The 12260-nt window shown below is 33.2% G+C and overlaps 1 protein-coding gene across 13 annotated transcripts in view; it reads left to right on the top strand.

Annotated features, from left to right (window-relative positions):
- LOC129005578 (muscle calcium channel subunit alpha-1-like) overlaps window positions 1–12260 on the top strand; it is a 304273-nt gene that overhangs the window by 247255 nt on the left and 44758 nt on the right. For 10 of the 13 annotated variants that reach the window (XR_008491839.1, XM_054434499.1, XM_054434494.1 and 7 more), the window contains exons 29-33: window positions 1131–1154; window positions 2019–2207; window positions 3497–3608; window positions 5785–5939; window positions 8808–9032. Coding sequence is in view for 12 of the 13 variants with exons in the window: in XM_054434499.1 (XP_054290474.1) it covers window positions 1131–1154; window positions 2019–2207; window positions 3497–3608; window positions 5785–5939; window positions 8808–9032 (705 nt within the window). In the remaining variant the exon portion in view is untranslated. The remainder of the gene's footprint in view (window positions 1–1130; window positions 1155–2018; window positions 2208–3496; window positions 3609–5784; window positions 5940–8807; window positions 9033–12260) is intronic. The other 3 variants (XM_054434502.1, XM_054434497.1, XM_054434492.1) reach the window with 1 other exon arrangement.

Genomic DNA, 12260 nt, shown 5'->3' with positions numbered 1-12260 from the left:
TGTAGTCTTCAAACCACTAAAGCGTATATAAGCAGACATAAAGCTCAATGGTGTAGCATATGGTTGGAAAGCTTATAAAATGGCGCAGTTTTTAACATATTCCGACACTTTCTTGTATACAGGGTGTGAAAAATGCAATAGACCAATGTTTTTTAAATTTTTATCAAATATCTTAATTTTTATCTTTGAATCGATTTACAATGGAGTTTTTACAACTGATTCTCCATCATTTTCTATTATTCTTATTCAAAATTTAATGTAGAACACGAAAATGACATTATCTACTCAAATCCATATTCAGGTAATTAAGAAATCGCTGTATTAAGTTTAAAAGCATGGTTATTTTTGAAAAACATAAAATATTTCTTTGGGAAGCTAATTTTTAGACTTGGAACATTTTATATGCATCATCACACTGCATTTACTTTGTACTTACATCAAAAAATTTTTGTCACACTGAGTACAAATCACCCTGTATAATTATAGATGTAATCAAGTTTACGGATCTTTTAAATCTGTTTTCATTTTATTTACGGAAAACCTTAATTAAATATTAAATAACACTTTAAGGAGGTAGGGATGGATACACAACTAACTTACCTAAGAAAAGAGTTTCAGGCAGTCGAAATTACACTAAAGGTTTACAGTACAACATTGTTGTTGTATGCCTTCAACTGCCAGACATCCATTCTTAGGTAAGTTAGTTATGTATCCATTTCTTTCCCCCTTAATGTATTCCTAAGACTAGTGTTTTTTTGTCCTCTAAAAAACTAACCTATTTCAAAAAATATCACAATGTTCTCTGAATATTTGCACACAAAATAAAGATCATATTTCACAGTAATAAAAACTGGAATTTCCCTCATTTTCATTGTTTAAAGTGCTAATTGATATGTTTAATGCTATTATCGACCACATTTCATTCAAACTAAACCGCCATAATATCACGGATGGTTAAACAATAGTTTAATCATTAAAATCAGCCAAAATACTACTGATATAGCAAGGCCTTCACCATTGCCGCTTGTAAAATTTAATAAATACTTACTATTGCACCAAATTATGGTTGGACAAAATAAAGGCATAATAAGAGAAAATAATTAATTTCTATGTGTTATTGTGTTATGTAGGAGGGAACTCCAGGGGTAGAACGGGTGAGTGTATGCATGTGGGCAGTTTGGTGCGTGGGCTCACTGTAATTCTCCAAGGACCGAAGAATAAACTTACATTTCCCCTCATTATTCCCCTGTTCAGAGGGGCGTCCCACGAGAATAGAATTGATTAACTTAACTGTCTCATGAGAATGCTATGTATAAAGTATATAGAGGCAAAGGTTTCAATCTATTCTCGTGAGGTGCCCCGCGCTATACCTACATTTTGTCATACCCTGTTTGTAGATTGTGTTGCCAGTAAAGCCTTCCCCTGAGTGCAGTGACTCCCATTATATTGAAAATATGTTGATTTCCTATTGGATTTAGATTACAAATATTGCACTCGGGTTTTGGGCATGCGCTGGAGTTTTCATATACCCTGATTTTGGTCATATAAATATTGAATGATTTATTGTTTCAGTCAGTGTGATGGTTTTGAGCACCTTGTTTATCCAGTGTAATTTTAAAGGAATCAGGTTGAGAAGCCTGACTCAAATGCTAGTTTGTCCTTGCTGAAAATGTTGTTAATCAAAAGTGTAATGGTTTCATAAATTGTCTTTCAGTAGAATTAAATTTTGTATACGTTTTGGGTATAAAATATTATTTTCAACGAGTAATCTTATTTGATATGAAGCAAGTTTTAATTGCTTTTGGAGAGCTTCGTATGTTTGTTGTCAAATATAGTTCTAAATGCAAATGTAATTTTCTTGAATTTTATATTGATATAAAGAAAATTGTGGATATAAAAACTGTCAAAGTCGGGGAATATTAATGTTCTAAAACCAAACAAACTTCACTATAAATTAGCTTTATTCGTTGTGCTACAAAAACTTCAATATTGTTGTAATTATATGATTTTGTTTACAGCCAGGATCCAACCTTATATCTGTCAACTTCTTTCGCCTGTTTCGAGTGATGCGCTTAGTGAAATTGCTCAGTCGTGGTGAGGGAATTCGAACACTCCTATGGACTTTCATCAAGAGTTTCCAAGCTCTGCCTTATGTGGCTTTGCTTATCATCATGCTGTTTTTCATATATGCTGTAATTGGAATGCAGGTAATACTATCATTCAGCACACCTAAAAAAAAACCTAAATTTTGTATACATACTTTTCCTTTTTCCTCTGTCATATGCCTTTTCACTTTTATCTTGTATAACCTCATTCTTCTAAATCCCACAAAAATAGAACTGTATTTACCACTGGAACCTGATTTCTTTGTCTCCTTTCCTTTATCACCATCATTTCTATTTCCTAGGCGTTTTCTCTTCTAGCATGTCCAAACAGTCGTGCTCTCTTGCTTTACCTACTTTCTAGCCACCTTTTTTTTTTTGTTTTACTCTTAAAACGGTTTAAATTCTCATTTTTTTATTTCATTATATTGAACTTTAGCCTCCTGATTGTATTTAAATACTAAAGAATTAGTATAAATACCTACATTTATACGATCAAATGTGTTGCTAAATTGCAACCGGCTTCCACTCACATAGGTGTCACCGGCCAGTACAGATGTCTTCTCGCTTCATTCGAAGGTCGTCAATTCATAATAAATAAATACATTGAACACATACACGTACACGAACTCAAAAACAAACATTTATAGGGTTAAAAGGAAGGGTAATACTACAACGGCACAAAATCAGGATCGGTGTGGTAAGTGATGACGTTGTGCCTGCGGATTTCCCGATCAGCTGATAGCTTCATTCACAACTGTCCCTCGCGTTAGTATCTTGATTGCAGTGTCGTAAATGTGATTTGATTGAAAAAAAAATCCTGTCGTTGATGGTGTTTTGGCTGCCAAATTTAACGGCCCTATAGATTTCTAATTCATCCAAGGTGTTTCTATTGAATCGGTAATTTGAAAGGTGTAGGAGTTTCATATTACTATCAATATTAGTATAATTATGGTTGAGAGATAACACTTAATATTGATAGCAATATGAAACAATATAATAATAACAATAGTAATATGGTACTACTGTTATTCAGGCAACAGAACACCTGAAAAACATAAACCCTCTGTTGTCACCTATATACCACAGCAACTCTCCCTTATTCTCAACCAACAGCGCTGCTACAGCATGAATTAAAAAATATAGTTTGCCTTGTACCTCCTTGTATATTGTCAATAATAATTAAACTAAATGGAAACAATTCTTATTTAATTTACCTGTTTATCTTTTAATTGTTGCCTGTAAAAGATGTTTACAAATCTTTTATGAGGAAATGGAAAATACAGTATTTACTAGCCAACGTATGAATCAACAGTGAGTTATATAGTGTATTGACAAGTATGTGTACAGAATAAATTTTCAAATGCATATGTTATTATTATTATTGTTTTTAGGTTTTTGGAAGAATAAGACTAGCTCCATCAGTCGATGAATCACAAATCCACAGAAACAATCACTTTCATACATTCCCCCAAGCTGTTTTGGTTCTGTTCCGTTCCGCTACAGGTAGGCTACAATTGGAGTATCAACTTTTTAAATCAATGGATTTTGAAAATTTAATGTGATATTTTTGTGGTATATAGAAGTGTTGTTCATATGAAAAATCTACTTTTGTATCTTTGAAATATTTTAATGAATAACTAAATCAGAAAAAGGCTAAAAAAGGTTGCAATCCAAGCCCAAAATTCTCCCTCCCATAATCAGATTAAGCGGGTTCACAAATATGAATATTGCTTGGCAAGTTTGATCAACATTTCGTCATGATTTGCTCACGAGTGTTATTTAGTCTACAGACTCTTTAATGCTTTGCCTGAGGAAATGAAGAGCCAAAGTCCTGACCCTGGCAGGTTCAAGAGGGAGTTGCTGAAATAGCTGCTACTCCACCCTTTTTATAGCGTTTAAGAGTATAAAGACTGTCAAAACCATATTTTGTGAAGCAATATCACATCAAAAATGTTTAAACTGTATTTCATATGACTCCATTTTCAATCTTGATGATTGCGGTTTATAAGTCAGTGAAACATAACAAACAAATAATTATTGATTTTATTTTATATTCTGTCATTATTTGAATTTCTAAAGACTCCCCGAGTAGCAACTGAATCATTATTCCCAATCATAAGTGTATCCTAGAAGAGAAGCAGTTTGAGTGTTGTACTACTATGTTCGTAATTGATAGGATTAAATTTGTATTGTTAGGTGAATATAGAGCACCAAAGAGCAATGTCATTGTGTTTTTGGATAGGCTTGAAAGTATAATTAACTCTTTTGTTTCCAAAACTTTGAAAAATACACATATAATAGTTGCAGGTGATATTAATATCGATGTAGGTACTGGAAACCAACAACACTCAAGCCAAAAACACACTTTGCAGGTTTAAAAACATTTTAAGGAGTTTTAATATGAGTTATGCAGTAAATTTTCCAACTCGAGTTTTTTATGGATCAACTTTAGCTATAGATAATTTTCTTACTAACTTTAAAAATGATGAAATTAAAGCAAGCGGTGTAATTACATTACTGTCAGATGACACTACATTCATTGATACATGACGCTCAAATTCTCCAAATTGTAAATTCACAAACTAAACAAAGTAATACTGATTATAGAATTTATAATAGGAGACAATTTAGTAAAGAAAATAAAGAATTGTTTAAAAAAATTTCTGGAATCTGAAAGTTGGCAGACTGTTACTTTTTCTCCAGTTGATAAAAAAATTGATGTTTTTTTTTCAAACTGCTTTTATATTACTTTGACTAATCATTTCTAAAAAGAATAATCTAATTAAAAATAAGAAGAAAATCTTGGATAAATGATTTTAAGGGAAGAGAAAAAAACACATTATTCAAATGAATAAATATGCTTGTTTCAATAACAATTTTAATTTGGAAAATCTGGTAAATTAAGACAAACATTTATAGGAAAAAACTATTGAAGTAAAAAAAAACTGTTTTATGATAGCAAGATTAAGAAATCCAAAAATTTACATTAACATCTACCATTTTGCGCAGGATCAACCTTTTGAAGTGCGGTTTGCGGCATTGTATTCTACTAAAAAATATCTTTAATTTGATGTGCATATTGACCTATGCTTCCATTTAAGATTTTCTTCCGACTCCTTGTGGGCCGTCCCCATGAAGAGTTATTGGATCACTGAATATGTGTTAAAATAGAGTTTTATGCCCTGTAACTTTGTACCAAGTATTGTAGCTCTACCTGCATTATTTTTTAAAATATTTAACTGTCCTGGGACTTTTTTACCACCCTGTATAGTGCGTTGCTGTATCCTTATACCTTATACATAATTTTAAAATGGCTTTATCATAGTCTTAAACATTATTTTTTAATTGATTTGACACTATTCATGTACAACCATGTATACTTATGAATAAAGATTCTTGAATATGACTATAAATATTATACCCAGAAATTATATTTTGTTAATATAATCCTGTAACTGTAAAAAGATATTCCTTTCTAAAGATTTGTCTAGGTTGCCTTATATTTTGGTTTAGTATTTTATTTTAGTTTCTTAATTAAATACCCAAGGTATTAAGTATTAAATAAATTGTTCAAATAGGGGCTTGAAAAACTTGAGCCCACAGTGTACAAACACAAGGCCACTAACGTTGTTCTGAAGTACAAGATTCTCTGTAGTTTGTGTGGTAATTTAATTTTCAGGTGAAGCCTGGCAGGATATCATGTTGGATTGCTCATACCGACCGGGCGAAGTCCTGTGTGATCAAGAGACAGAAGAAAGGGATAGTTATGAAGGATGCGGGTCCAGCATTGCCTTTCCATACTTCATCTCATTTTACGTTCTTTGCTCATTCTTGGTAAATAAATTTGTTTATAAATCATACGTCAAATAAATAATTATATTTTTATATGACTGTACATGGCTATTTACATATCTCCCAGAGGCATATCTAGTTGATCCAAAAAGTTTTATATGACAATCCACGGTCAATTTCTAATTCAAATTCAAATACATTTACTATAGAAATTACAACAGCTTGGCCTCACCAAGTTTAAAAAACTTTTCGCCGAGGTCCAATTGATGCATAAAGCTAACAAACAAAATGTTTAAATTTTTTCCCTTTTTTCTAGAACAAAGATTCCTAAATACAGTAGACTCCTTATCCGGACTCCTCGAGACCGAGGCCATTCCGGATAACCGGTTTTCCGGTAAACCGACGTCCCCAAAAACTTGTTAAAACGAACCGTTTAAATGCATACTGAATACAGAATTTGACTTGAATTTAGGAGAGCATTGTATTTAGACACGTTATCACTGGTCTCAAATCTTTCCCACGAGAACAGTCGTTTCAGCACCGCCCACTTCCTGCCGATCTAGTCCAGTTAAACCGATGAGCTGATTAAAATTGTCCGGTTAAAGGGATGTCATTTCTGCCAGGTGTAGTCCGGTTAAACCGATGTCGGGTAAAAGGTGTCCGGATAAGAGGGAATCTACTGTAATACTATTTCTACGGCTGTTTGTGGCAAGCACTTTAATTTTAAACAAAGTAATTAGCAGCACACAAAAAAAAATCTAAATGTAATGACATAAGTAATTGCTTTATAATCTATGGGATACTATTTTGATTGCTTATATATTTGATTTGGACCTCTTTGCTTTTCATGGTTTGTAGACCATGTTTGAATTGAACTGTTTGTTTGCACAGCAGAGGCAGTGCCGAGCTGAGTTGATTGAGAGAAAAAAATAAAACCTGAAGTCGTTTGAACATAACCTCTCACCGTGAAACGCCCATGCATGCATGCATTCTCACAAAGTAGAGAAAAATAATTATAATAATAATGCGTCAAAACTTGTTTTTCTTGTAATTTTTATCAAAATATAGTTGGCACTGTACTATCGTCAAAATTGTAAAAAGCAAAAAAATTAGGAAAATGCAATAATACAGTGTTAGATTGGAAGAATCAGGTCTAATGGGTGTAGGCCTACTGAGTTAGTACACAACAACATTTTAATACATAGTTTTTTGTTTTGTATTTTTTTTATTATTTAAATACAGTAACCTTTTTTCTGGGCAAGTGATTTAAATGAGGGGGAATCTATTATACAGGGTGACTGCCGGGAACCGGACGTTTTTTAAATGAATAGTACACCCTTATTTTATATAGTAAAATTATTTAATTGTTGAATATATATTGGTGAAAACATACCATTTCAAAAAACATATGTTTTATGGAACCTTTTATCCTAGTTTGGGTTTATTTCTTAAAGATGATATCATGGTGATGGCCGTTAACCTGGATACAGGTTTCCAACCTCTGGAGAAAATCATTACGCACTCTCATCAACATGTCTTGTCCAATCAAATTCACCTCTTCGGTGATTGCATCTTTTAGCTGCAATAATGTTCGTGGTTTGTGAACATGACACGAGCTTATTTCAAATACCCCCATAAGAAATAGTCACAGGGCGACAAATCTGGTGACCTCGGCGGCCACGGCACGTCACCAAAACGTGAAATCAACTTGCCAGGGAACATGTTCTTCACAACTCGCATCGATGCAGCGGCAGTATGCGCTGTGGCCCATCTTGTTGGAAGTAAACATTTTTCACGTTTATTCCTCGCCTCCGAAGTTGTGGCTTGAGATATGTTTCCAACATGTGAACATAGCGTGCATAATTCACTGTCACTGTGACTCCATTTTCCTAAAAAAAATACGGACCAATTATCCCAAAGTGGCCTACAGCACACCAAACCGTTACTTTTGGAGAGTGGAGTGGTTTTTCATGAAAGTTACATGGATTTTCAGGAGCCCAATATCGTAAGTTTTGTTTGTTCACTGAACCGTTTAAGTGGAAGTGAGCTTCGTCGCTCATTAACATGATTACATCAGGATTATCAGTAAACAACACCTGCATACGTACTGTGAAATCTTCTCTTTGTCCATAGTCCCTCTTTTTCAGTTGCTGTACCACCTGTATTTTGTAGGGATGAAATTTTAAATCTGATTTTAAAATTATTCTGACAGAATCGCGCTTCATGCGGCATGAAGCACATGCGTAGCTCTTGTGCGTGTCTTCGTGTAGAGCGACCCGGGCTCCTCATCAAAGCAATTCTCACTGTGGCGATGTTGTCTGGTGTTCTCACTGTTCTTGCTGGACCGGGTGGCTTTTTCTTTGATACTGTTCCTGTTGTTCTGAACTTTTGCGCCCATCTTAGCAATGTATTTCGGCTTGGAACCGTGTCATTCCGCGCAATATTAAAGTGGCGTCGGAAGACACGCTGTGTTTTGATAACGGATTCGCCATTTTGAATAAATGTGTCATGTGCAAAAACAAGATGCTGAACTGACCACTGATCCATCGTGACTAAAATGGTAAAGCTCACTCAAAACAATGACATAACCTCAATCTCCCTAGCACGTTTAGCAACAATGTAACAGCTGTTTCAAATTCGTCCGGTTCCCGGCAGTCACCCTGTATTATGCCAAAATACATGTTAGTGCTAATGTTAAGTATTATTGGTAAAATATACTATTTTGGTTACCAGATAGTTCAATTGGAAAAACATTGTTGTCACTCCAATCAACCTTTTTTATAGGAAAATTTCGAAACTTTGGTAGGTGATGTCTGGTGGAAAAATAAGCCACACTCGAAAGTACAACAAAATCAAATCCCCCTTAAATAATAAAATGATAGTTAATTATTCATCAATATTTTGTTACAGATTATAAACTTGTTTGTTGCTGTCATCATGGATAACTTTGACTATCTGACTCGTGATTGGTCTATCCTGGGACCTCATCACTTGGACGAGTTTATTCGCCTGTGGAGTGAATATGACCCAGATGCCAAAGGAAGAATCAAACATTTGGATGTTGTTACACTGCTGAGAAAAATTTCGCCTCCGCTTGGTTTTGGTAAACTCTGTCCACATCGTGTCGCCTGCAAGGTTAGGACAATTATTTTGCTATGAAAACTTCAGAGGTTAGGCCTACGCTTAATGTTCAAAAGTGTGCATTATTTGTTCAAGGAATTAGTACCTTTGTTGGAATATACTGCATGGTAGAGATTTTTAACAATTTTAGTTTAATGGAAAAACATAAATTAGGATCAGAAAAAGGATCATGATTTTTGCATTTTACATATTACTTTCTTTAATTTAATTTAATTTTGAATCATAAGTCTTGTATTCATTTTTATAGCCCCAGGATTGCGTAATATGACTAATAATGGTTAAAAACGTACCTTGTCAGACAATCCTTGACATGTTTTATAGTGTCGAAAATAAACTTGCTACATGTTTCGATTGTGAAATTTAATAACCACCGAAACATGTAGCAAGTTTATTTTCAACACTATAAAACATGTCAAGGATTGTCTGACAAGGTACGTTTTTAACCATTATTAGTCATAAGTCTTGTCCTAATTGTTTAGTTCAATTAAGATCATAAATTGAAAATTTATTGAAAATTTATTTTATATGTCAGATAAAATAGTACCTGTCTTGGCAAACTTACAAGTATAAGTGAACATGTTTTCAAATGTCTATTTACAGTCTACTTTTAGGATAAAAGGTATAATATTATACCCCCTCCGCAGTAAACCTGCAGACTAAGCGAATTTCCATTTGCCTGATTAGATTTTTAATTAAATCTATTTCAATATCATTAGGTTAAACGAGTACCTAGGTTTGCTGCTACAGGGAGGGTAATAAAGTATGTTTTTTTAGTAAAACATTAATAGCTTAGTATAAAATAAATAAACTTGTCATGTTCGATCAAAATATATTCATAAAGAAGCAAACTACAACAGTTTATTTATTCTCCTTAAGAATAACATGGGAATTTTAAATTAACGATTTTTTTTATTTTAATTTTTTGTAACCAATAACCATACAAAAACACTTCAATATACTAAATTATTTGTTTTTTAAGTTCTTCAAAATGGTTTAGAGAGAAATTGGGAAATTTTATGTTTGAGGGTGAAAAATGAGAAAACCCTATTTTTACCCCATAAATCTCCCATAAAACCCCATTCCCATGTTCTGATCATGCTGGTTTGCGAACTCGTTTGAATAAATGTAGGTTTACACGTTTTTACCAAATTTCATCAAAATCGGATCATTTTTGCTTGAGTTATCGTGCTAACGGACACTTATATTAAATCAAATCAAATCAAATCAATTTATTCATCACAAAAATTCATAATACAGAGGCTGAATATCAGCAATGAATATGTGACATGTCAGTACAAATCATGCATTAAGGTATAAATAGTTTACACATAATAAATATATACAAATATTAAGATTACAGTTGACAGGATAAAAATGAATTCATGTCATAAGGACAAAGTGCAATCAGTTTTTCTGAAAGTTTCTTTTTAAAATTATTAAGGCTCAAAGACTGGTCTGTGAAATAAAAGGACAATTTGTTGTAGACTTGTATGCATTGATAATAGGGTCCATTGTGAAACAAAGCTAATCTGTGGCTTGGAATTTCCAAAAGTTGTTTGTGTCTAGTTTCATAACTATGAGTTTTTTTACAGTTTTCAAATAAATAAAGGTTGTTTTTAATGAAAAGTGCCAAGTGTAAAATATAAAGAGCAGGAAGGGTCAAAAGTTTGAATTTTTTAAAACTGGATCTACATGATTTTCTTGAGCTGATGCCAGCAATGACTCTGATGGCCTTTTTTTGTTGTTTAAAGATATATTTGCTAGAAGGTGAATTTGCCCAGCACAACAAACTGTAAGACATAATTGATAAAAAATAACCATGGTATACTAACATCACTGTCTTGTCATCGCAAATTCTTCTAATAATTCGGAGATTAAATATAGCTTTATCTAGTTTAGGATATAAATGGTCACAGTGGTTATTCCATTTTAAATTATCTTGAACTGTCAGTCCCAGAAAATCTACTGATTTACAGACAGGAAGGTCAATGTTGGTGTTGGGAACTGCAAAAATTAATTCTTTGGACCTGTTTGAGGAGGCGGAAAATTCTAATATTTTAGTCTTGGCATGATTTAAACTTAGACCATTCTTGCTCAACCAGAAACTGATGTTTTGAACAGAGGAAGAGATATTAAGTGCCAATTCATTTTTGTCTTTACCTTTGACTATTGCTGTTGTGTCATCTGCAAATAAAATTAAATCTGAATTTACATTTGAAAACAAATCGTTGACATAAACTAAGAACAAGAATGGCCCTACCTTTGAACCTTGAGGAACTCCCAAGTGTACTTTATTCCAATCAGAAAAAACTGAGTTTCCATTCAAGGTATTAATCTTTACTTTTTGAAACCTATTTTGGAGGTAGTTGCCGAACCACAGGACAACCTCCCTACTCATACCATAACATTCCAGCTTTTTCAACAAAATATCATGTCTAACATTGTCAAAAGCCTTGGACAGGTCACAGAACACACCAGCAGTGCTCTGCGACCTATCCAAGGTGTCCAAAACATGTGTTATTAATTTAAACATGGCTTGAGTTGTTGAACTATTTCTTCTAAATCCAAACTGATTTGAATGTAAAACATGTTTCTCAAAAAATGGAACAACTTGTTTCAGTACCACTTCTTCAAAAACTTTAGATAGCACAGGTAACAAGGCCACTGGTCTATAATTATCAATTGACTTTTTATCTCCTTTTTTAAGAATAGGAATCACTGTAGAGTGTTTAAGTTTTTCCGGGAAGTCTCCATTTCCTAGACTTTTGTTTATAACAAAAGTAAGAGGCTTAACAATAAAATATGCAGCAGCTTTAATTACAGGGGCCGGTATTTCATCCCACCCTGCAGAATATTTACTTTTCAGAGACTTAATGGCATCTAGGACATCTTTTTCATTTACTAATTTAAATTTAAAACAATCAGAAGTTTTGCATCTAACTAAATTAATGGCTTCAGCGGCGGGAGATTTTGTGATATTGTCACCAATTTTAGAGAAAAAATCATTAAAGTGTTTAGCAATTGCAGAAGGAGTTTTGACAATCGAAGATTTAATCACAAGCTCAGATATTTGACTGTCTTTATTTTTTTGGCCCAATTCTTTTTTCACTACATTCCAAGAACTTTTGGTCACATTTCCTGATTTAGATATAACTGAATGTAAATAGTTTCTCTTTGAAATCTTAATTCTTTTACGTAGGTCTTTACAATGATCCTTGTAAT

The sequence above is a fragment of the Macrosteles quadrilineatus genome, unplaced genomic scaffold, assembly GCF_028750875.1.
Source record: "Macrosteles quadrilineatus isolate MER2022 unplaced genomic scaffold, UCM_ALF_1.0 Scaffold_24__1_contigs__length_1734639, whole genome shotgun sequence".
Lineage (NCBI taxonomy): Eukaryota > Metazoa > Arthropoda > Insecta > Hemiptera > Cicadellidae > Macrosteles > Macrosteles quadrilineatus.
This window is presented reverse-complemented; position numbering and strand designations above follow the sequence as displayed.